The sequence below is a fragment of the Amblyomma americanum genome, chromosome 2 (assembly GCF_052857255.1).
Source record: "Amblyomma americanum isolate KBUSLIRL-KWMA chromosome 2, ASM5285725v1, whole genome shotgun sequence".
NCBI lineage: Eukaryota > Metazoa > Arthropoda > Arachnida > Ixodida > Ixodidae > Amblyomma > Amblyomma americanum.
Window position 1 is genome coordinate 20,728,887 of NC_135498.1, and position 24,742 is coordinate 20,753,628.

Below are 24,742 nucleotides of genomic sequence, written 5' to 3' on the forward strand. Positions count from 1 at the left end.
CTGCATTATTGCACCGAGTTTTCTAGCTTGAGGTAAATACCCAAGATTTCGACGAGCTCTGGAGCAGATAAAATCGACAAGGTTGTGTCTGTCAAGGCTATCTAATCACGAAGTCTCATTTCGTGTTGCGAGCTTTTGGCGCCCTGATGTCGGCACCCATTCGCCTTTCCTTCCTGGAGCAAACGCGGCTCTTCTCCCAGCGTTTGTATCGTTCTGCTCAGAAATCGGGACCTTAGTGGGATGGAGATAAAAGGTGGTCGCTGCCCAGTCCCACGAGCCTATAGGCTCGTCACTTCTCATTAGCCACTCGACGAGGCGAGGCAGGGCCAAGCGTGAGCCCCAAAACCATCTCTTCTTGGCACCGACGACATTCACTCCGGAAGGTTTCAGTGATGCGTTCCGGAAAGCGGCGCTGTCATTTCGCTTATGGGCTGCTCGCACATTTTTTTTTTCCGTATACTCAGCTTCCGTCCTCCATTTGCCCAAGCCCCGCTTTCAGCACGTCCACAGAGACGAGCGTTTCTGTGCTAACCCTGCAGAAAGGAGCACGCCAGCGTTAATTCCAGATCACGCCACTGTGCTCCTACTCCTCTCCGTGCTTATGGCGCCATCTGCCGGGTCGCCCTCCACCCGTCTGTTCCCTCCTCTGTCGTTGCTCGGCAATCCACGTTGTCACATCGTAACAAGCAAGCCTCACTCGGCTTTTAATGCGCTAACACTTAGAGTGGCCATTACCCGCAGTTAACCATTCTGCGTGTTTTTGTCTGAAGCAGGTGGCCGGCCTTCCACAATGGGCAGGAGGCAACTAGCCCACCGTCTTGTGAGCAACCTGACCATGTGATTGTAGATAATTGTAATATACCTTTAAAATACATATGTGCACACCTGGCGGATTCTGATGACGTCACAAGATCATGTGATCTGGGTGACAGTTGGGCAGTCATGCGGAAATATAACGAATATCACAGGTTATGATGACGTCACAAGTCACATGACCTAGGTGGCAGGTGGGCCACCCCAGATTGAACTTCAGTGTTTAATGCGGTCGCATTCTCGTCACGTAATGCAATTAAGCGCCCCTCAAATTTTGTGCACTGTGATATGTGAGCAATGCTCTGAATGAAATCAACCGAAAATTATTGGAAAGGCAAAGTTTATTACAATTAGTTTGAGATGAGACAGTTCTCAGTCACTTTTAGCTATTGGAATAACTTCCTTCTTCGGTGGCGATGATGACCTCTTAATGGAATTTCATTTCTTTCGTTAGCGCAACCGACTTCCAGCCGATTTGATTTCGTTTTTGGTGGACCCACGAATAAATCAAAAGAAGTGCAGAAGAGCAGTATACCCAGTTGTGCCGAATGAATCCAACGAAGAAATTCTAACAGTCACAGAAGCCGCATACTTATCGTCTGTCACAAAGTGTACTCAAGTACACTTTGTACGTGCCGCAGTCCCCCAAGTACGTTTCCCCCTGCTTTTGTAATATATACATACAAACGGATTTCAGAATTGTCGCACCAATTCGATTTTACTTCGAATCAAAGCTGCCAAGAGCGACCGGTCCGCTTCAGAAGAGTGAGTCCGATACTGGGAACAAAACTTATAAATTAGGGCCCATTTCGACGTGCTCCTTCGTGCGCGCTTTCGAATACAAATGACGACATCCGTACGTTTCTTGCATCGAAACGAGAGAAGAAATGGTGTTGAATTTTGTTGGGACAGTACATGGAGCCGAGACTACGCACAATGCTTCATAGACTATTGGAGTTTCCTGATATTTTTTTCTGAGATCATGATGTCTGTTTTCGGGCTTCCAAATGCGTGCGCATCTTGAGAAGAAAAAATTCATATCTTCTGGATGCTGTCGACACGAAATGGCGCTTTCGCCTTTCTGAATATTAATAATAATATAATTGGTTTTTGTGGAAATAAAACGGGGCAGTATCTGTCTCATATATCGGCGGACACCTGAACCGCGCCGTAAGAGAAGGAATAAAGGAGGGAGTGAAAGAAGAATGAAAGAAAGAGGTGCCGTCGTGGAGGGCTCCGGAGTGAGTGAGTGAGTGAAAACTTTTATTGATCCATTCAAGAGATTCGCGGATTCGAAAGCTCCGTCGTCTTCGTTCTTGGCGCTGACGATCGGAGTCTTCTCTTCAGCATGGGTGGGTCCCTATTCCAGGGCTCCACTGAGCCGTGCTGCATCGCCCGCGTGCCTCACTAAGGCCCGTTGGGTCGTGCGCTCGCTGCTGGTGAGACGGCTCTCCCATTGCTCCGCACTCGGGTGTTCGTGTTTGTGGAATGCTTTGTTGCGTTCGCACTCCCAAGTAATGTGATAAAGTGTGGGTGTGGCTCCGCACCACGGGCAGGTGGCCCTGTATTGTGATGGGAACATTTTGTTGAATATGTGTAGGTTGGAGAAGGTGTTTGTCTGTAGTATACGCCAGATGAAGGCCTCCTCCTTTGTCAGAGCTCTGTGTGGTGGTGGATATTTGATTCTGAACCCCCTGTGTAAGTTTATAAGTTCTGCGTATCCCCCCTCGCAGGCTTGCAGATGGAGCTCCGGGGCGTTAGACTCTCCTGCTCGGATTGCTTCGCCTCGAGCTAGGCTGTCTGCCCTTTCGTTTCCCTCTACCCCCGCGTGGCCTGGGATCCAAATCAGATTGTGTCTGGGTTTGTTTAACTCGGTAGGGGCTACCCCGCTGAGTATCCTGAGGGCCGTTTTGCTAATTCTGCCCTTCGTGTAGTTTTTGCACGTTTCTTTCGAATATGTTAGAATATTTAGGGAGGCGGCCGGTCCTATAGCCTTCTGCTGCCGCCAGCGCGACGGCAATTTCCTCGGCCTCCGCTGCGCCAGCGACTTTCGCCGTGGCGCTCGTCACTAGGTTTCCTTCGTTGTCTACTACCACCATTGCGGCTGCATGTTCTGCTCCACATGGATAGACGACAGCGTCTGTGTAGACAGTGTTGTCTTTTGGGGCTAGCGTTCGTTCGACGTATTCTGCCCTAGCCTTGCGTCGGTTTGCATGGAGATTAGGGTCCATGCTCTTTGGCATAGGGCCTATGTTAAAGGATTTTCTGAGATGGTTCGGAACCTCCGCGTATCTATCGACTAGTCCGCGCGTGTCCCGACCCAGCCTTTTCAGGAGCGCCCGTCCTGCGGGGGTGCCTCCGAGTCTGATGGTCTGTGCACCCAGCAGCGCTTCCGCGAGTTCGCTGAAGGTGTTGCTGACGCCCAACTGCAGGAGTTTCTCGTTGGACGTGTTTCTGGGTAGGTGGAGGGCTGTCTTGTAAGCCTTTCTGAGGATGTTGTCGGCTTGCTCTCTTTCCGTCTTGGTGGTTGCGTGCTACGGCAAGGAGTACGTGACTCGGCTGACGATGAGGCTGTTGACGAGTTTGAGGGTGTCTTCCTCTCTCATTCCGTGTCTTTTCTGGGAGACTCGGTTGATCATGCGGCCCACCTGTTCCGCTGCCTTGCTTAGCAGGCTGATGGTGTGGCTGCACTTGCGGCTGCTTTGCAGCCATATTCCCAAAATTCTAATCATGTTCTTTTTGGGGATGTGTTGTTCATCGAGGGTGACTTCTAGTGTTGCCTGGGTGGGATGTTTGCCAATTCTGAGGAGTTACGATTTCTCCGTCAAGCATCGTAGGCCCCGTTCTTTGGTGTAGTTTTCCACGCAGGTAGCAGCCTCTTGCAGCCTCTCTTGCTTATCAACGAGTGATCCCTGAGTGGTCCAGATTGTGACGTCGTCGGCGTACATCGCGTGCTGGATACCTTGGATCTTCTTTAGTCTGTTTGCTAAGCCGATCATGGCCACGTTGAAGAGGACGGGCGATATGACGGATCCTTGGGGTGTGCCTTTGCAAGGGGTGTGAAAGATGTCGCTTCTCAGCTCGCCCAGGCCCACTGTTGCTGTTCTGTTGCTTAGGAAGTCCCTGATGTAGTCGTGGGTTCTCTTCCCGCAGTTGGTATTGTTTATGCCCTCCATGATGGCCGCGTGGCTCACGTTGCCAAATGCCCTGTTATGTCTACGGCCATGACCACGTTTTCGCCCACTTTTGGCATCGTCTCGAGCACTTCCTCCTTGAGTTGGAGTAGCACGTCTTGTGTAGAGAGGTTGGCCCTGAATCCAAACATACTGTCCGGGTACAGTTGCTCTTTCTCCAGGTGAGATTGAATTCGTCTGGTGATTACTTTCTCGTAGAGTTTTCCCAGGCACGACTTGAGGGATATCGGCCTGAGGTTCTCTATTTGTAGCTTCTTGCCTGGTTTCGGAATCATTACGACGACGGCATGTTTCCATTCCGCCGGAACAATTTCGACCACCTGGGGATCTTTAACGTGCACTGACATCGCACAGCACATGGGCACCTTAGCGTTTTTCGTCCATAAAGACGCAGCCGCCACGGTTGGGTTCGAGCCCGGGTACTCCGGATCAGCAGTCGAGCGCAATAACCACTGATCCACCGCGAGGGGTACCTTTCTGAAGGAGAACTTAGTTCTTGATGTATTGAAAAATAATAACTTATTTGTATGTAACACCCTGCTTCCTGCAGAAATGTACAGGTTCCCCCAAATTTTCGCTGGCTACAGCCAACCGGCCAAGCACAGTTTTCCTCCCTTACAGGCATAATTTTGCATATCTGTGATATTACATATCTAATCCGAGAAATTTGTCTTGTTTTCTTAGCGAAATTATTCAGCAAGATGTTGAGGGCGTAGGCATTTTGCGTAAAGAAAGGTGAGTTCAGGTACGACCCCAGAAGAAAAAATGAGCCTGCAGAAACGCTTCTTGAGCAATCTTCATTGCTGTGCCGTTTTTATCTTGTTTTCCCGCCTTCTTGCCCGCGATGACTCTCTTCTTGTCAAAAGTTATCTTCCATAAAACAGGCCCATACCCCGTGCTCTCACATATCTCAAAGCCAGATCACTGTTGTCTGCGTGCTTTGTCGGAATTGATTTACTTCACGGCAAAATGATTAAACAGCAGCCAGCAGTGACACTAACTGTACAGGCATGCGTCCGCCAAGTTTTCACAGCTGCAGCTAACTCTCGTGAGTGTCATTCATTGCCTACTCCCAAACATTCACAATAAGTCTGCGGTGTTCGGTGCCTTCAACGCATTCCCTCTCTCGGCCTGCACTCCGTTTGCACTTCCTTCGATACGTGATGTGCACGGGCCTATGCTCTTCCCGAAATAACTTGTTTTTTACACAGGCCAGAACGTGCCTACTACAAGGTGGCCCTCCGTGCATGATGATATTTTTTTTTTACCTTAAGCCTGTGGTTGCGAATTCCGCAGCTCTTAAGTTCCAAGTACAATTTCCCTCGCCCCTCCCCCTCTTCTCCCACCCCCTCCTTTTTTTTTTGTTAGAAAGGTGTAGTTATTCCGAGGATGCGAAGTCTCTGTCCCTATAAGCGAGTTCATGTGGGCCTTCGTGGTTTATTTCATCGCTGCACGACATTTTCGTCCCCAGCGGCATTCGCAGCTGAGCAATAAAGTCACACCCACTTTCTCTTTCGTCTATGCCCTTGGCAGGGCTTTTTTAGCGAACGTAAACCATCTCTCATATTAAATTTATAGTTTTCTTGCTATTCTGTCTTTCACGTGCTTATTTAAAGTACACAATATACCAACATGCTTAGGCTTCTACCTTGACCCGGTGTGGTCATTCTGTCCCGTCATTTCTCCTGCCGTGTTCCCTGTATTTGTGTATCACCTGCAGTTCTGGTAGAAATATTATTCATATAATATATGCTTGCAAGAATTCTAATTTTCGTTTTTTTTCTTGAGAAGCATGCCATGAGGGCGGACAATGTCCTTCTTAAGGATAACGCCGTCGTTTAAAGCCCGTTAGGAAAGTGCCACTTACTTTTTTTTATTACAGAAAATACATGAAAATATGTCAGTTATAGTTACCCGCACAGAAGGTTCTGCTTTAGCTCAAAAGTGTCCATCATCAATAGAACCGTGTAGCGCTATTTTCATAATTCTGACCACTAGCAGTACAATCTTCGACCTTGCCAGTAATTTTGGGGTAGATAATTTACGTGTGATTTCACATGATTTATTTCTATTTTGCTTCGCGTACTCCTTAGCTACCTTCTTATGGGCTCATTGACGTATTAGCACGAGCAAAAAATACATGTGCGCTTAACGTCCAAACGTCCTTAACAAATCCAAGGTGTTATGAACTGACCCCCACTGTTACACGTAATATCTATGCGAGTTGCTTTTATTAGTGACACATTAGCTTTATCCTCTTCGTATTCGAAACGACCGTAAATACGCTGAACTCCAGCTTGTTCATTGGTAGAGGAGAACACATCTGTAAACTTCAGTCAAGCGGACTATGGTCACGTCCACATTGTTTTGGAGGGAGTCAAACTTTAAACGACGCACGCCTATTCTGTTGTTTCACAGTAGGCAAACTTTCGCGCAATGCGAACTTCTACGCTCACTTTTCTCGTGACCTTTTAACCACCCTAGTAGAGTAAGGCTGCCTGCTCCGTTTATCCGAGTGCGCTGATGCCACTTTCGCATTTTCCACCTGCTCTTTCATTTGGGACTCTCGCAACATGGAGCACTCGGTGTTCGTTGTGTGCCGCATTACCGAAGCTCTAATTAGCCTCAATGGCCGGAAACTCCCAGCTTAAATTTTCTCCCCATAAGCTGCACTTTTCTCCCTCTCAGTGCCGGAGTGCTTCCTTGGTAGCGCGCCCTGCGTGGGCACACCTCAATTGGGCGAAGCTTCAATGCATGTCACCAGTTTTTTTTAATTATTTTTTGAGAAACTTGAACACATCCCGCCGCACCGTTCCTCGTTACGTGGAACACAAACGGCTTAGAAGCCAGTGCTCCGACGCGCCGACTCGGAAAGCAGCCCAACAGTGACGTTCGTGAAATTGGATTTGTTGAGGCCCGAAAACACTGTCCTAATCAACCACAACAAACACGTTCTTTGCTAGGGATTCGCAGCAAATTAATTACGAGAGTTGCTCTTAACGTTTTCTTTTTCGTTCAGCTTGCGAAGCTCAGAACGGCCAGAGATGTACATACATAAATCATTCCAGATATAAATTCTGCGCTAGCAGGGCTTGATCATCATCATCAGCCTGACTACGCCCGCTGCGGTGCAAATGGCTCTCCAGTGTCTCTCCAAGTAACCCTGTGCTTTTCCAGCTGCGCCCACCGTATGCCCGCAAACTTCTCAATCTGATCCACCCAACAAACTTTCTGACACTCCCTGGTACGCTTGCCTTCTCTTGGAATCCATTCCGTTACCCTTAAGGACCATCGGTTATCTTGCCTACGCATTACATGCCCTGCCCAAGCCCATGTCTTCCTCTTGATTTCGTCTAGCATGTTATTAACCCGCGTTTGTTCCCTCACCCACTCTGCCCGCTTCCCGACTTAATAGTCTCCTAAAATAATGGACGCCTTTAAGGACTTGAGTAATGCGCGCATCGCATGTATTCAAGGACGGACAATTTCCGCCATGGAAAAAATGCAAAGGCCATTGGGTGTATTTTCAAGCGAATTAACTAAATAAGAATGATTGAGAATGACTCCTGCCTGTATTCATTTAGATCAACAGATAAGCAGTCTCCATTTGCAATAAAATATTAGCGATAAAGTTCCAGGCCCGTTGTAGTCAATTATATTACCACGACCTGAGATTGGAGTGGTTGACGAGCTTTAAAACTTTACTACATTGAGCTTCATTGCACTTTTACCAAGATTAGTAACCGCACCCTTTTGTTTTAGCTGTTTTCTGGAAACTTCTCTTCCCGCATTTCTCAAAATCTTCCCCAAAGCGGTGTAGCATGTCAGCGCTCTTTCGCTCCTTTCTCTCTTTCTCTTTGTCGCTCTCAGGGACCAGCCATTATTGAGCATGGTATGCTGCTGAGCGAACCGGTTCGTAATCATTGCGACAAAGGCAGCCCTTCAGGCCGACGGACAAGGACAAGAATTCAGCTGCGTGTCAACCTGCGTCCACTTCTTGTCCGTTGTCCGCCAGCGCTGCCTTTCTCAGAATGGCAGCCCATAATGGACACATGGTTCACTGCGCCCACAAGTCCACTCTCCCTATTAAACGCCTATTAAAGGCGTCGCGTCAACAACACCACGACTTTACACTTCTCTTGCGACACCACACTGTACGTAACTCTCAGTTTCATATACTTCTCTAGAAGAAGTACACAAAGAATCGGGAGATCCTAACGCCACCGAGCGTGGTGGTGGTGAAAAACATTTATAAGCAATTAAAGTTTTACAGAAAGGTGATTGGGGTAGGACCCTATTGGCCCGTTTCCCTCACAGTACCGAGCGGCGGCCTCAACCCTAAGCGCAAGCACACAGTGTGCCGCAACGCTCTTTCGGAACAACACCTCACCACCGTCTATTCGGACGGCAAGCAGTAATACCGAGAGTCAAGCGTATACAATCTAAATTAAATGTAATTTGTATCGTTCGCTCAATTCTCAATACTTGGTTGTATGGCCAGATCGATTTTTTTTCTCCCCGGTTATTTGCGCTAGATCGCTAGAAGAAAGCGAAGTTGCGAATTCGCGCGAGGCTCGCGGACAGCGCAGATCGCTCTTAGTACACGTCGTCATCTCGCCCTGGAGCCATGTCTGCCTTCTTCAGGAAGCTGCCGCTTCCCGGCGGCGACGGTTGCTGCGATTGCCTGATTCGAACAGACGACGGCGGCTTGTTCCGGGCCCACCGGTCCTTCCTGTGCACAACGAGCCCCTTCTTCCGGGCGGCCTTCTGCACGGAGTACGGTTCCCGCAGGGAGGTGCTGCTCACGGGGGTCTCGGCGTCCGTGCTCGACCTCCTCCTCGGCTACTACTACGCGGACGAGGCAAGTCTCGGGAAAGGGTTAAGAGGGGGGGGGGAGAAGCCAAGCATGGCTAGCAGTGAGCCTTATGTTTCGTCAGCCAGCGGCCGCAGTAGAAATCTAGAGATGGCGGGACGGCCGGATGTTAAACCACCCCTTTCTGATAAGTCACTAACGCTTTTGGAATGCTGTGTTGGCAGCATGCAGGAAAATTCTCGCACATGAGAATTCTGACTAAGCATCACCGCGTTTGCTCAGGAAGAAAGCGCCCTGATGGTAGGGAAGCAGTGTTCTTCCGGGCAATGCTAAGCGACACCATGCAGTGGCAGGAGCATTAGTTTGAATAAAGAACGGAAGCATATTTTTTTTTTTTTACGCTACGGTTATTAGGTACCCGAAATCAGCCAGTTAGTTTGTGCCACAAGACAGGCGTTAGATTGCACTGCGATCTCACGGCAGAATATACGTCAGGATATAAGCAGGATACGTCTTTGATTTTAAATGTTCTCCTAATCATGATGCAGCTCTATGTTTATTATCACTGCAGTTGCACATCAACAACGGCAACGTGGCCGAGGTGCTGGCAGCTGCCGACATGTTGGTGATGGACGAGGCCCGCGACCTATGCCTGGACCACCTGCTGAACAACATGGACGTCGACAACTGCCTCAGCCTAGCCTCACTGGCGCAGTGGCACCACTGGCCGGGGTTCCGGGACACGGTGTTCGCTTTCGTGCGCGAACACTTCGACGCGGTGAGCAAGGACTTTTTAATTTATTTTCGATAGAAGATTTACGTCGTTAAATAGTGGTTCGCCGTCAAGGCGCTATCATCATCAACATCATTTGCTGCATTCTCCGTTGTGAAAGCGTGTTGAGGGTAACTAGCGCTCTGACAGATGCTCAGCCAGGATATTCGGCCAAGGAGACGTATGAAATCGCAGTGTGGTGCTTGTAATCTGAAAGTTGCAAGAGGAAATGCTTGTTGTCATGCCCCTGCATTTTGCAGCGGGAATTTCAGCCATCAGTGTGGTGAAGGTTATGTAAAAATTGTTCGATGTTGAGAGTGAGTAAATTTCCGTGGTGCAGATCTATCCATTCACTGTAGACTAAGTTGGGTGTGTAGACGGCGGTGCATCTGTTTGCCTTTGCCTCCTGAATGTTACAGCGGTGTCCTCCAATGTCGTAATAAAAACTATAACTACCTGGGCCGAACAGTATGCACCCTTTGTTTGTATCATTTAGCATGTGCGCCTAGTGATATTTCCCGTGCGCGCCTCAGGGAGACCCAAAGCCGCGTGATTCGCAAGTCCTGTCTGACACGGTAGCTACATTAATCGCAAAGTGAACAAGAGAGGGTAAACCTCAGGGTGATTGCCAACGTTTCGACAAGAGGACTTGTCTTGGTCTCTTTTCACAAGTTTTGACAAGTCCACTTTTCGAAGCGATGGCAAGCACCCTGAGGATTTTCATTGCGAAGCAATACTACTTTAGGTCGCACTTCAGCCCGTTCCGTGGCGAGGCGGTGGTAGGCACCATTGACCTTTAGCGTGACCTCGCTGCGTGACGTCACACCACGTGACCTAGAGTGACGTCACACCAGCTGTGTAAAAACGGGGCCCCATCTCACGCCGTCGCGAGGCGAGGCGGTAGCCACCAGCGGCGGCCTAACTCCCGCTCCTCTCACCAGGGGCGCTACGGTCAGAGTGACGTCACACCAGCTATATAAAACAGCTCCGCTCCTCTCGCCAAGGCAGTCATACAGCCAGATGTTACGATGGTGCCTACGAACAAGGCACCTCGGCAGAATGCAAAGAGGAAGCATCAGCGAGCTACGGAGACGGAAGAAGAACGAGAAGCTTCGCAATCACCAGGCTTAACCAAGCTAAGCCACGGCCGTTTTTTTCTCCCTTGTTCTCTTTTGTGATTATCAAGAACCATCTCGCCAACCTTCCTATACCATGGACCCCGGTATCTACAGGAAGCTTAAGCCTATTGTGTACCCTCATTTTTTGATGGCGCAGGCAACGTGTGCGATGGCATCAGAAGCATTGTGAACAGCGAATTCATTATATTTGCTTCAGGGCAGTTACCACACTTTTTGTATAAGCAGGAAGTTCAGTTGCCAAAAAGAAAGCCTATGTTTAAAGATTTGTCTCGGTAAATGTCTCCATATTCATTGTTTCAACCTCTTGTCGCAGATATGTTGCCATAGAAACCTATTGTTATATGTTACGTACGCGGAAGGTTATAATTTCATGAGAACTGGAAAATTAAACATTCATGAAGAGATGGCAAAAAGGGGTAGCTTCAAATGGTGTAAAGTACTGTATCACAGTACTCTTTAGACATAACGCGTGATCTGTATTAACAAAGAATATATGCTGTTTTTTTTTCAACCTTTTTAGTCTCTCATGCTTATTCAGCGCAATTATCACTGACGTAAACCACTGCTTGGGCGTTCCCACCTACGCCATCACTGCATGTTCATAACTGCCGGAATACTTGAGCATGAGAGTTTCGTTAACATTTCGCGCTTAAAAGGCAACTGGACGAGATTAAAGGGCTCAAATGTGGGAAACTTGCGGCTAAAGCATGCGAAGTCCTTTAGGGCTACCATTTCAAATAGTGATGTAATCACCGATTAAAATCACGACGGCTTTCGAATTTTTCCGCAGCGCACAGCGCCAAGTGTGCGTGTGGGGAGGGGGGGGGGCGCATGATGATGTCATCGAAGGCACTGGCACATTTCCAACGCACTAAAGGAAAAAAACCAGCGCCACCGACGGCAAAGCCCGCGGAGCGCTGTTTGACAACATCCAACGAAGCACGGCAGTGTGTGATTGACGGCAGCGCTAATTTGAAATATTACCTTCCATGACGTCGCACCAAACTTTCCCGCACTCTTCCGGGGCTTCGAAAAGCCTAAAATTCAATCTTCGACCACGTCACTATTTTAAATACTAGCGCAGAAACACTTAGCATACTTCACCTACAGCCTATATAGCTCCGAATGAGGTTATAATAATAATAATTGGTTTTTGGGGAAAGGAAATGCCAACTGCAGTATCTGTCCCACATGTGGACACCTGAATCGCGCCGAAGGAAAAGGATAAAGGAGGGAGTGAAAGAAGAAAGGAAGAAAGAGGTGCCGTAGTGGAGGGCTCCGGAATAATTTCGACCACCTGGGGTCTTTAACGTGCACTGACATCCCACAGCACACAGACGCCTTAGCGTTTTGCCTCGATAAAAACGCAGCCGCCGCGGTCGGGTTCGAGCTCCGCAACTCCGGCTCAGTAGCCGAGCGCCCTAACCACTGAGCCACCACGGAGGGGTGAATAAGGTTAAGAAATCGTTTCTAATGCAGGGAGTGTACAATTGGTTGAAGTTCGTCGCATCGTGGTGCTAATAAATACAATGATCGCATTCTGCTGTTCACTGTGTGCAGGTGTGGCGAAGCAGTAGCGAGTTTTCGAAGGCTTCAGCAGCGCTGCTCGTCGAGCTGTTTTCCTCGAGCGAGCTCAACGTGCGAGACGAGGTGGACCTGCTGCGTGCCGTGCGTCGTTGGTACACGCGAGGCCGTGCGCGCACAAAGCAGCGCATTGCCGGCCTGCTTGCACTGCTGCAGTGCGCGCGCATCGGGCTCTGCAGAGAATCGTGAGTGTTGCACTCTGTACCCGAGGGAGACTTAACGCACGCTGCACTAGTTTTCTAGAATGCACGTGGCTATTCCACCGTATAAACTGTATTAAAGTTTGCATGGCAGCACTAAAGCAAAGCTTCTGAACCCGAGAGGAGTTTACAAGCTGGACTTCCGCGACCTTTAGATTATTTGAGCAGATACCTTTGCACTCGTACGCCACGAAGAATGTAACAGAGAATGAAATCATTCGCAAAGTCAGCTCAAGAAAAGAATCGCTTGGAAGCTGGGTGGTAGTCTTCAGCTTGCAGTGACCTCTTCAACGCCCAAGACAACCAAGCTTGAATGCATGTCATTTGAAGCAGGTGCTTTAAAGTTTATTAATGTCAAACACTAATTCATCATTCAATGAGTATTCTTTTCCAGAAGACCAATTTGATGGAACAATGCAGTACATTATTTCTCTCTATTGGCCAACTGTCTAATGCAGTGAATTACCTCTGTAGAGATTAGCCATCTGTCATTGGGTCTTCGTGCCTTTGGCGGGACTGACATCACAGCTGCCATTAGTTTTATGAGCACGAATGTGCTCATTCAGAATGCTCCCGCTGGAATCTCGGTTCGGGATTGGATCAAGTTAAAGGTGCTAGTCCGAGAAATAAAAGGCGAGGGACCAATGAGCTCGCAGCCTGTCGCAAGGTGAATGTCACCGTAGCCAGTCTACCGGCCACCAGTACCAAACGCCCTTACCTTAAATTAGATTTTATTGGCTGCGTCGACTTTGGGAGCGAAGTCAGACAATCCAATCCAAGAAAGCTAGGCTTTTCACCCGCTTGCGACGCGCAGGGTGCTCACCGAGTTCCGGCAGATGAACCCGATGTTGGCCAATAGCAGCGCATATCACGTAGCAGTGTGCGAGGCCCTGCAGAGGGGACCCTGCGTGTGCTCAGCTAGCCCACTCCTGCTGCTGCACTTCGAAGGCGTCGAGCTGGAGGAGTGCAAAGCGCTTGCCTCCGTGAACCCCCGACACGGCGACGTGGTGTCCACCGGAAGCACCGCGTCCGGGGCGCCCGAGAGCGGTGAGTTGCATCCGCAGTTATTTTCTGTGAGCAGCTTCATTGTGAAAGCAGTGTTTACCGAAAAGGGATGCCTCTGGGCAAATGGTCTACATGCCATTTACGGTCATTTGATCAGGTTCCGGGTTTGTAGCGCCAGTCGCCGAACTCTTATCTGGTTGCATCAAGTAACGTGATCGGCTTTTTTTATTATATTTTCTCTTAATGATCACTCCTTGGCTACCTGATATACAGTGGCCTCAATGGAAACCGGTCAGGGTGGGCACATGCGCGTGGTCACCTGCATCACACGCCGTATTTTGAGTTCTTTCGCTGGCTGTACGCAGACTGCCTCACTGAATGCACGGGGAGAGCAATATTTCTTACGGCCATCATTTTCATACGATGATGACGAAAGCATTTCAGAAGAACATGCAAAAAATTTCCATCCAGGATGGCTGCTCCATTGTTATCAGTTGAAAGTTGTCCCTAGCATGTGTTACGTTATTCTCGGCCGCCACTATGCCCTCAAGATGCCCGGCTCACCACTTAGAACTTTTTAACTTCGTTTGCGACCATTCCGAACGTAAGTGGCCTCTGGCGCACCGGGGATACGAAGTGAACATCAAGCGCGAAGCCAACAGAAGTGTTTTTAAACCAGAGTACAAAGACGTGTGAATTATGCAAGTCAAGTTTTAGTTAAAAATGTGTAAAATGAGCCTATCCGTACCCTAACGTTGTTACGCGGCACCGTGCGCGCTTTTACCCCACACTGGCTAAATGCTTTGTCACTAGACACTTCCGCCAAAAGTTGCGCTGCAGCAAGCTGAAGAACCCAATATTACTGAAGGGGAAAGAAGGACTATCTCTTGTGTGCATGGCGCAAGCGCTCAGCCCCATGTCTCTGCCAGCATCATCCTTTTCTCTAGAAATATAATGAGCGGCTGCGTTTTTACTTCTTTCGTGACATCTACAGCATTAAAAGCTCTCAATAAAGCCCAGCATGCGATCTGAGTGACCTCAGTATTGTCGATAACATCTCCCTTTCCACTTGTCGCGATGAGAGTGAAACTTTCATTGTCACCTCCTCGGTAATGGGAAAGCCCAATGGGTAAAATAAATGAAATGAAATAAAATCCGTGCATATATAGAGAGGTTGTCTCTAACGGCCACAGTACCTGCTGCCACAGAGCGCCCACAGTGACTGCCCTTGCGATAATCTCTCACCAGTTTCAGGTTATAGCGCTCGAGCAGTCATATTTTGTTAGAAATCGAAAACTAACCTGCACTCATCAGTCAGTGCTGTTCAGTCATGTATGTTTTATCTCGCGCGAACTTTGGCTACTACACTTAGAAAAACGAAAAAATTGCGAAAGAAGAGCTTGTCCCGTGCTTGTTTCTTCGCCTTCGCTATGATACAACTTCGCCCCCCCCCCCCCCCCGTTTTGGCCAAGTTTCTGACCACTCAACTATCCCAACAGCACGCATAGCCCAGGTACATTTCACGGTAATCCTTGCTTACATAAAGGATCACTGTGTGAGTCGCTCAATCGCTTCGTAATCATTATTACAATCAGGATAGTTGACAGCCTCTCAGAAACCGCTATCAAGCATTCAATAAATTTTCATAGCTTCCCTTCGTAGCAGCATGGTGTACTCATGCTGATATCATTTCGATATTCTCTTTATTCAGTTTGTTTCCACCGCAAGTCATTATACTTAAGCACGTTGGATCAAACAGCTCATTGTTTATGACTTTGTTTATGTTTATTGCCCCTTCTCACGATCTGCTCGCATCCATCGCAGCCCTGTCTCAGTATCCCTGCGAGCGCTGCTCCGGCGCGAATCCCGAGCGCTGGCTTCCGCGCGTGCCGCACGAGGTGTTGTTCGTGGTGGGCGGCTGGAGCTCCGGAGAGGAACGGGACGCCGTCGAGGCGTACGACCCGCGGGCCTACCGCTGGCTCATGCACACCATGCAGGGCACGTCGCCCAGGCAAGATGCGCGATCTGCACTGAAGGCTTCTTTCGCGCAACCCGAACGAGCCGAAGTCGAACAAAGTGCCCTCTCAATTTTCGGAATAGAACTAAAATAAACGTTTTCTTCGCCCTTTATATGCCATCTTTGCTTCCCTCTGTCCAGACAGTGTTCAGAGGTCGTCACTCATTGTTTGCGTGCATAAGGCGGCCTCAGCTGACACAGGACTGGGTCGATTGGAGATATATCGAAAAAGCCCTTGTCGTGCAGTGGGCGTATAAGGCTAGTGATGATGATGCGGATGATACCAGTCGTACCGTTCGCTGCAAATAATATGTGAACAAGACAACTTATCCGCGAACACATCAAAGGCACCATTAGCTGTTGGAGATAAAAAGCAGGCGAGTTCCATTAGCGCATCTGAAAAGCGAACTTACGTGCCGTTGAAGTGAAAGCCAACTGCTGTGGTATCTTATCTCCCTCAACTAAAATATTATTTTTCAGGACTCTATTACAGATTCATTACAAACAGTCATTACTGTTCCCATGTCACTGCACTTTTCACTGAATTGCGTATTCTTTCGATTAATTTGTTAGTCAGATTTAACTTAGGAATTACAGCGTTTCAATCAGAAGTTGCTTTATATTATCGGTAAAACTAGCCTAAATAATCCCAATATCACACGTTTTTTTCTTCATAACTTTCTACTACCAAGAGTATGCCCTAACTACGGTAAATAGACAGTTGTATTTGCAGCAATTAACCACTGGAATAGTCTACCCCTCACCGCTAAATGCTCATCGTCGCTTACTTCATTGAAGCGATCGCTGCGTTCTCTCATTTGTTCCTAGATCAATTTTTTTTTCTAACAATAAACATCGCTATGTGTGTATTTTTTCTGGGTTATTTCCATATATGTAATTTCATTTTTAGTTGTATTGATGTCTTGTAAATTTTATTGCGATTATTGTTTGTTCTTTCGCCGCAATTCTCGTCTATACTTTGCAAAGCTAACGTTTATAATACAACTTTCTCACAAGAGGTCTCACTACAGCTCTCCGCTCCGGGACCTCTTAATGTGATACATACTCTAATGCACTGTATTTTTATTGTCAACAAGCTGGAATTTGAACATTTCAATAGTTTTGGTCAAATCTTTAAGGGAATCCCCCAAGTTGGAGTAGATTTATAATAAGGGAGTAATTACACACTTATTACATATAGCTATATATAGCTCTATAGCTTTATGTAGCTATATATAGCTATATAGCTATAGCTGTAGATATAGCTAAGGGAGTAAATACTCCCTTGTTACATATAGCTACATATAGCTTTAAGAGAAGTGGGCACTTCTACAGAGACATTTATTTATCAACGTTTCGACCGCGGTGCGGTCTTCTTCAGGACTGTCCTGAAGAAGACCGCCTGAAGAAGACAGTCCTGAAGAAGACCGCACCGCGGTCGAAACGTTGATAAATAAATGTGTCTCTGTAGAAGTGCCCACTTCTCTTAAATCTTTATTCTGCGGAGCCAACGCAACCTACGTTCGTAACATAGCTATATATAGCTATATAGCTATATTGCTGTACCGCTTTCTTTTGTAGCCGTATGGCTGCGCTTGGGTTGATTCCAATGAGTAATTGCTCCCTTATTTCAATTGTTTTGTTCGCGTTTCATTTGTCGCCTATAGCATAATGAGCACACCCAAAGGCGGCGAAGCAGGCTGTTCAAGGCTATAGCACTAAACCCGAATCATTCCCAGGGCGTACCACGGCGTGGCGCTGGTGGGCAAGTTTCTCTACGTGGTGGGCGGAATGCGAGGCAGCTCGTACCTGCGCTCCTGCGACCGCTTCGACACCGAGCGCTGCGCGTGGGACCCCTGCTCGGCCATGCACATGGCTCGCGGCTACGTTGCCGTCGCGGCCCTCGACAACTACGTCTACGCCGTCGGGGGACGCGACGGTAAGCGCTCTCGAGCGTTTCTAAACGAACCCTAATGGGCCAGGCTTTTTGAGGAACCTGTAGTGTTCATCCGATTCGCGAGTACACTAAGAACATGGTCGTGGTGATAAGTCTTGCCGTATAGGGGAGCATTCGTCACTCCTGGAGCCGAAAAATCACTTAATTTTGTGTTCAGCCAGCATACCAGCATACTGAATTGCGATTGTGTTTTCAATATCAAATCAAATATTTATTTAGAGGAACTTGACACAGCGTTTTTCATTCTTTACGTCATCCTGAAATGTGGTTTGAACTTGGGACTCCGTGATGCAGACACCGGTCGCACAGCCAGTGTGGAGCGGTACAACCCTGTCTCCAACCAGTGGATTACGGTGTGCTCGATGAGCAGGGCGCGCAGCGATGGTGCAGCCTGCGCGTTTAGAGGTAGGTATGTACGATAGACGACGCCACTTGCCAATGCCTCGCGCGCATCGTAAAAAGTCTAAAAGAAATTGAGTTGGGAAGTAACTTCCCATGCTTATGTTATACATCGTGCTACAGGGAAGACTAATTTTCAAAAATTGCATTTTTGAGGGAAAAAAAAATATGGCTTGTGCGGCATAGTATTACCATTGTTGGCGGACACCGGAAAACCGGTGGATCGTCTTAATAAGGTCCTCAACTAACATTTATTAATTAACCTTTTAACTATTAGAGTTAGGCACCTAGTTGTAATCAGAGATTTGTAGCCAATTGTTAGTAGCAGCCATATCAGTTTTTAGAATTTCGAAAATCCGATTGCTCTCGCCGCTATGGCACGACAAAATTTGGCTGCGTCGTGCGAAAATACATGCGCTTTCGAAAGTATGCCGGCAAAGCAACCCCTCCAGTGCACTTATGTTGTCGAAAAAGAAAAATTATGTCGAGCCACAGCGGCGAGGGTAATCACGTTTTGGAAATTCTATAAACTGATATGACGGTTGCTAATCACCGGCTACAGATCTCTAATTACAACGAGGTGCCTAATTCTAATAGTTAAAAAGTAAATTTTTGAAAATTAGTCAACCACCTTACTAATTAAAATGATTCACCGGTTTTCTGGTGTCCGCCAAGTCTAGCAATACCATGCCGCAAAAGTCAAATTTGTACCTCAAAAAGTTTTGAAAATTACCTACTCTTGCCTGTAACAACCGGTATATGGTTTGTCTCGGCGTTTATACTCATTTGCGTCCTGTCTGAAGGTGTGACTATAATAAAACATTGGAAGTTATTGCGTGGCAGGGATGGTTATTGCTACATATGTGCATGGGACTAAGGTTTAACATTATTTCAGCGCATTGATCAAAATAAATCTCGAAGTTTGCCGTATTTTGTGTAGCACGACACAGCAGCCAAGAGTAGCGGCTTGCGCTATCATTCGCTAGTGTGGCAGCGTGTCTGATAAATCCAGATCCATGCTCCATACTTCTTTGTAACTAAAATTCCTTGTGAGATATCGCTACCAGCGGCATTGACAGTCATAGCAAGCATCTGTCACAAACGGTGGGAATGAAGTTGCTTGCCATACCTTGTTCCTGCCGCTCACCACCGCATCCATTCTCTAATGCAATATAAGCTGCACCAGCCCCAAGGTTCATCTCCTGCCGTATTGCTCTTGTCTTGCGCTCCTTTCTGACTCCATCGATGGGGGATTATGTTATCGCTGTGTAAAAAGAAGTGATTTTTGAGGAAGAGAAATAGCGCTGTAACATGAATCAACCTTCGGTGGAAAACTCAACCGTGCCGTAAGACAAGAAAGAAAAGTGGGATTCAACGAAGAAAGTGAGAAAGAGTTGCCGCAGTGGAGGGCTCAGGAATAATTTCGACCATCTGGAGATCCTTAACGTGCACTGACATCGATAGGTACACGGGCGCCTTTTGTGTTTCGCCTCAATCGAAACGCGGCCGCTGCGGTCGGGTTCGAGCCCGAGTACTCAGGGATCGCTGTCAGCCCCAGCTTCCAGTGCGGCAAATAACTTCAAAGCATGCAGATGTCGATATGACACGGGAACCTCTTCACCTACGTAGTATAGTCTTAAGTCTGAGCAAGAGCAAGACTCAAGCGAAGCAGTCCAGTTACTCACGCCTGTTTCTGATGCAGGAAAGTTGTACGCGAGTGGCGGCTTCGACGGCCACCTAATTTTGAGCAGCGTTGAGGAGTACACGCCTTCGTCCAACTCGTGGTGCCTGGTGCGGCAGATGCCGAGCCCCCGCTGCAGCCACCAGATGGTGGAGATGGCGGGACGCATCTACATCGTCGGCGGATACAACGGCCGCTGCCGCCTCAGCACCAGTGAGGATAATCAACGAATGCACAGGCGTGCCCTTCTCTCCTGGGGAACCACGAGTGATGTGCAAGTTCCCAAAGAAAGTCCATGAAAAAGTCACCCTTTATTGCCCGTCCCGATCATATTCAAGTCATATTCCTGCCATCATGTCTAGAAGAGCGCGTCTGAAATCTTTTTTGTCGGTGTGTTAGTGGATGTTGTTAGAACGGCACTATTTGATCTATACTGCACTGTAATCCATAACATCCAAATTCTTGGACAAACAAACAGCCTCGAATAGTTGGCTGGTTTCTACTACTCGCTTGTATTCCAGAAAACAGCGTTTATTACACATTACCTTCGCTTTTTAATGTCTGGGAATTGAATAACTTCGATTTAATTTTTTTACCTTGACTTATCATACAACCTCATTTATAATGCTCCTTATTTGTTAGAAGGATTTTACGTTATTTTCTCAACTGTTTTGGTATTGGATTTCGTTTACGTTAATAAATGCTTAACGCCCTTTGTATATGACAGTTTGACGCATTCTGTATCGTTTTGCGTGAATGGTTTTTATGTGCAACTATGTTCTTTCAGCCAAAATAAACCCACCGCCAGGGACTGTTGGCTGGGCAAGCTGTCTAGGAGAAGCTTTTTTTCTGTCAGTGCATGATCTCTATCTCTACTCATATTTATCTCTATCTCTATCTTTATTGATTTGATCTCAAATAAAGTTATTATACGAGGGTAATAGTGCCAGCATGAAGATCCTAAGACTTCATAACCTCTGTATGCGTATGGAAGGTAAAGAAGGAATGCACAAGTACTTGTCGTGCGAAAGGTGCTAATGTCTGAACAATGTTTGCCGAAGCAGCACTGCCTTGCCAAATAAAAAAAAATATGCGTTTTGTTCAACAGGAACTTTGGAGTACCAAGGACAGATATTAAGTTACAGAGCTCTGCAGACATAAAAATGACAAAAACACTACTCAATGACGTCAATATGCACTGAGCATCATGAATATGTGTCTTGCATGCACCTCTTGCTCCTCAACCTGCGAATCCTGTTTCCCGGTAGTCTGGTGATCAGTCGTCGCGAATGGTCGCTTTTGACAATTTCATGCAAACATGAGATAATCCTGCTCAGCAACGTCAGCATCGAGCTGGAGATTTAAGTTTGTCCCGCGAAAACAGAAGCCCGGACATTTATTTCAAGTATAAGAAAACGTCCTGTCCTTTCCCTCAGCTCCAGTCACGTTGCATATATGTCTGACCGGCGGAAGAATGCTGAACAGAAGCCGATATATATGGCATATATAGCTGGAAAAACTAATTTCAAGTTCATACCGATTTTCATTTAACTTAAATCCTGGAACAATGCAGTGACGTTTTTTTTTTTGTATGTCCGCATGTTGCTAAGGAAGAAAATTAAAAACGCAACACACTAATACAAATATATTTATTTTAATGTTCGGCGTCGTGATTGCGAGCCGATGGGAGAAAATTTGAGGGTAAGGCTGAAATGGCCGTTGTTCTAAGGCGCTCTGATTAGAGTGCTAAGGCTATGAGGCTTCATAACTTAGTTCACAACCCAGGAGCACACTTATACTGAATTATACTCACACTGAATTAAACGCCTGCGACGCAGGGCCAACACACAGCTGCATGGCCCTTAAGCCACCATTATTTGTTTTTCAAATACGCTTCCAATGTCGCAGTATTGGATGCCTAACCATTTATTTTTTTTGTCTATTTGAAGTCTGTCCAATTGTCGCAAGCTGACAAGGAGGGGGATTGTTTTGTATATATTGCGTGCGCCAGCCAGTGAAGGAATTTATTTTTTTTCTTCATCGTCTATGGGCTGTCAGGGCGTTCAAGGCAATGGGAAAGTATATCGCCTCGTAGCCTAAATTTGTGGTTCGCCGACTTGCATACCCTGCGCAGTGATCGCCAGCGAGAAGGACGAAGTCCCGTCCTCCTGGCAGACCATGGCGCCTCTGTGTGCGGGCCGCAGCACATTCGCTGTGGCACAGCTGTACGGCGACCTTTACGTCATCGGCGGATTCAATGGTGCACACCTCTCTGCCTCCGCGAATCATTTCTCCTCGGCTTCTTTTCTTGAGCCCCGAAACAGCTTTAATCTGCGTGTGACCATTTACAATATTGCCTTTTTCCTTTGAAGTTTCTTGGCGAATGTTGCTTCTGCGGAGGGCCACAGCCAAGAGTGGAGCAATGAAATCTTTTCAAGCAATAAAACTTCTTGTTTACCGACCAATAAATCACTCATCAATCAATTTGCCAAATAATCAGTCAATGAAATATTCAGCCCCAGAATCAATCGGCAGTTAATTACGGCGTTTTGCTGTTGGACTCTGAGATAGCAGGTGCAATGCATAGGCGCGAGGCTTTCGTTTATTTTTAAGAAACCAACTTAACGCAGATTTCGACGCCGTATGGCTGCTACTAAAGCCGCCATCGTTTATTGCTGAGGTCAGAATCGTCAGTACGAATAACAGGGTCAGGGTAGCAAATAACTACAGTAAGAAATGGTAACCATAATCATGATTTCCGAGGCATTAAATGCAAGCAAAAGTGCAGCTGGGAAGTTTTACCAGTGCAAACTGTACAAAAGCAGGCGCTAAGATCACAACATACGTCAAAAGATCACTTATTTATCTTTTTTCGGTGGGAATATCGATTATCCCAGAGGTCTTGGCATGCAGTGCGAAAAGTTCTCTTCATATCTCTTTTACAACAACGTATTTCCAGCTCTCAGGTTTATAAAGTTTCGAGTTTTAACAATAGGTTAAACTTTCTGAATAAATAAACGCCTATGGAGCCGTAGTTCTTGACCTATTAAGCGGACAAGAGAAACTGTTCGCCAAGCTGGCATTATTGCTTTAAAAAACAGAGCTGGACAAGGTCAGTACTCAGCATCTATAGTGCCCCCCAATATTGTTCTACTTCACACACACAAAAAAAAAATTAGCTGTGGTTTAAGCTTTGGTTAACCCTGGTGAGAAGCGAAAGTTTCCTTTCCATGGCTACGTTCACAAGCGCCCCACACACTGCCAAACGGATTGTCTGTAAAGCGTCGATGAAATGCCCGTTGGGGCAGTTGTCACCTGTCACGGTGGGCAGATTATGATGACGTCAGTAGGTCACATGACCTGCTACGTGACATCACGTGACATATGTCACGTGACTGCACTGACGCTGCCCTTTTAAAACTTAGCGTAGTGAAGCTTTCGCTTCAAAAAAATAAAGTGACTCACTGATTAGTAAACCTTTTTACAGTTGAAGACTCGCAACAATGCATTATGATCTCCACTTTTTACTAAACGCAGGAAGAACCACGACCGCAAAAGTTGAGTGTTACTCGCCCGCGACAAATACCTGGCGGTCCGCCGTTCCACTGAACGAGCCGGTCAGTGCCATGGCCGCCTGTTACGTGAGGGGCCTCGCACTCGCCAGGCGCCTGGCCGCTCGTGGTGAGTTTTTTGCCTACAGGGCTTCATAAACCGTAACTAATGATCGGAACTCAACAGTTGCGCGAGCTGCGCTTAAATTGGACGGTAAATTCGGTTATAACATGCAAGCACGCATGACCTGCCTACCTTGGAGTTTTGTGTGCCGTGTGCCACACATTAGTTTTCTCCTTTAATAGAAAGCATTTTTGCTGCTCAGCAACTTCAGCGTATTTGAAGGAAACTAAGTAGTATGACCAGAAAGGTGATATTTCTCGTGCACGCTCAGGAAAAAAAAATTCAGTAATTACTCATTAATGCGTCATTTTGTTTACAGGAGCGCTCGGGCTCTCTGCGTGAAGCATGAGATATTAGCGGATACAGCCCGCTCACAAGCGTCATGAAAATGGCACGCGACAGCTCAGCAATTTACTGCCACGAGACAAAATGCCACAACTCGTTCAGCAGCCAGGAAGACTACCGACAAAATTTAAGACACGTTCATCGTGCTCTGTTCTCGCCGCAAAATATCGGATCGCTCAGCATGTTCTACGGGAATAAATGAAGCACTCCTGCCAAGGAACAAGTCAAGTGTTAGTGCATCTGTAGGCATGGCATTCGGCGAAGAGTTGATTGTGGTGGTCGACCATGATATGCGCATCGTCATCGAAAGGCCTGTCCAACTCTCCAGTCTAGTTGTGGGCAAAGCGCCGACTTCAATAAAGCCTATCGCATGGCTGGGTGAACCGGATTCGACTGTGGAAATGTGAGGCGGTCTGTTAGCAGTTCACCACACAAGCACTGCTTGGCACCGGCTTATTAGGCCGCCAGCCATGAGCAACGAAATAGGCCCAAGAATACGCTCAGTTCTTCTCCAGAACACCTAAAAACCGACTTTCCTTATCCTGGAACGAGCCGCCACTGTCAGCTGAAACAGAGGTTTCGTGCTCTTGATTTTTAAGATGGCGAAATGCTTGTTGTTCTAACATGAATACGCCATGGGGGAGTTTTTACTATCGGCAGTCAGGTAATTCTATCCTGAGGTTGTATATTCCTGACATGGTTACTACTGGTGCATGTAAAAAAAACTCGGAATCAGACCCGACAACTGCACTAAAGCCAAGTTTACAAAGCAAGCTCAAGCCACCCGGGGTTTCCTTAGGCCGTGATTGGTACGCACTCATTAATTCTTTTTCTTCTTGCTTTTCGTTCTTCTAATCTTGTTCCTCGCTGCGTGGTTCAGATTACTAACCATCCAGTGTGAGACGATTCTCTGGCCTTCATTTGTCCAAACGTAACCTAACCTAAGCACGAAAGGCGGTCCCTCAGTACAGCTATAATGCGCTCCTATAGACAAAAGGAGAGCAGCAGAGTTTCGTACTCAGGTCCTCTTGCGCAGTGCATCGCTGCTACACTAAGACGACGCTGCTCTGAGAAGGTGATACAGTACCGCAAACAGAAATGAATTGTATATAGGCTGAAGAACGCAATTGGATGAAAAACCCGTTTTT

The 24,742-nt window shown here is 47.2% G+C and overlaps 2 protein-coding genes across 2 annotated transcripts; both read left to right on the top strand.

Moving 5' to 3' along the window:
* Positions 1-8,634: 8,634 nt before the first annotated feature.
* On the top strand, positions 8,635-16,845 carry LOC144119578 (kelch-like protein 10). The gene is made up of 6 exons (XM_077652157.1): positions 8,635-8,868; positions 9,392-9,598; positions 12,292-12,500; positions 13,330-13,562; positions 15,345-15,531; positions 16,836-16,845. Exons 1-6 carry the CDS (start codon positions 8,635-8,637, stop codon positions 16,843-16,845), a joined length of 1,080 nt encoding a protein of 359 aa, XP_077508283.1.
* Positions 16,846-17,294: 449 nt separating this feature from the next.
* LOC144118388 (uncharacterized) lies at positions 17,295-23,805 on the top strand. Its single transcript, XM_077651336.1, has 6 exons — positions 17,295-17,476; positions 17,789-17,899; positions 19,596-19,787; positions 21,709-21,834; positions 23,112-23,255; positions 23,569-23,805. Exons 1-6 carry the CDS (start codon positions 17,329-17,331, stop codon positions 23,589-23,591), a joined length of 744 nt encoding a protein of 247 aa, XP_077507462.1. The 5' UTR covers positions 17,295-17,328; the 3' UTR covers positions 23,592-23,805.
* The last annotated feature ends 937 nt before the right edge of the window (positions 23,806-24,742 follow it).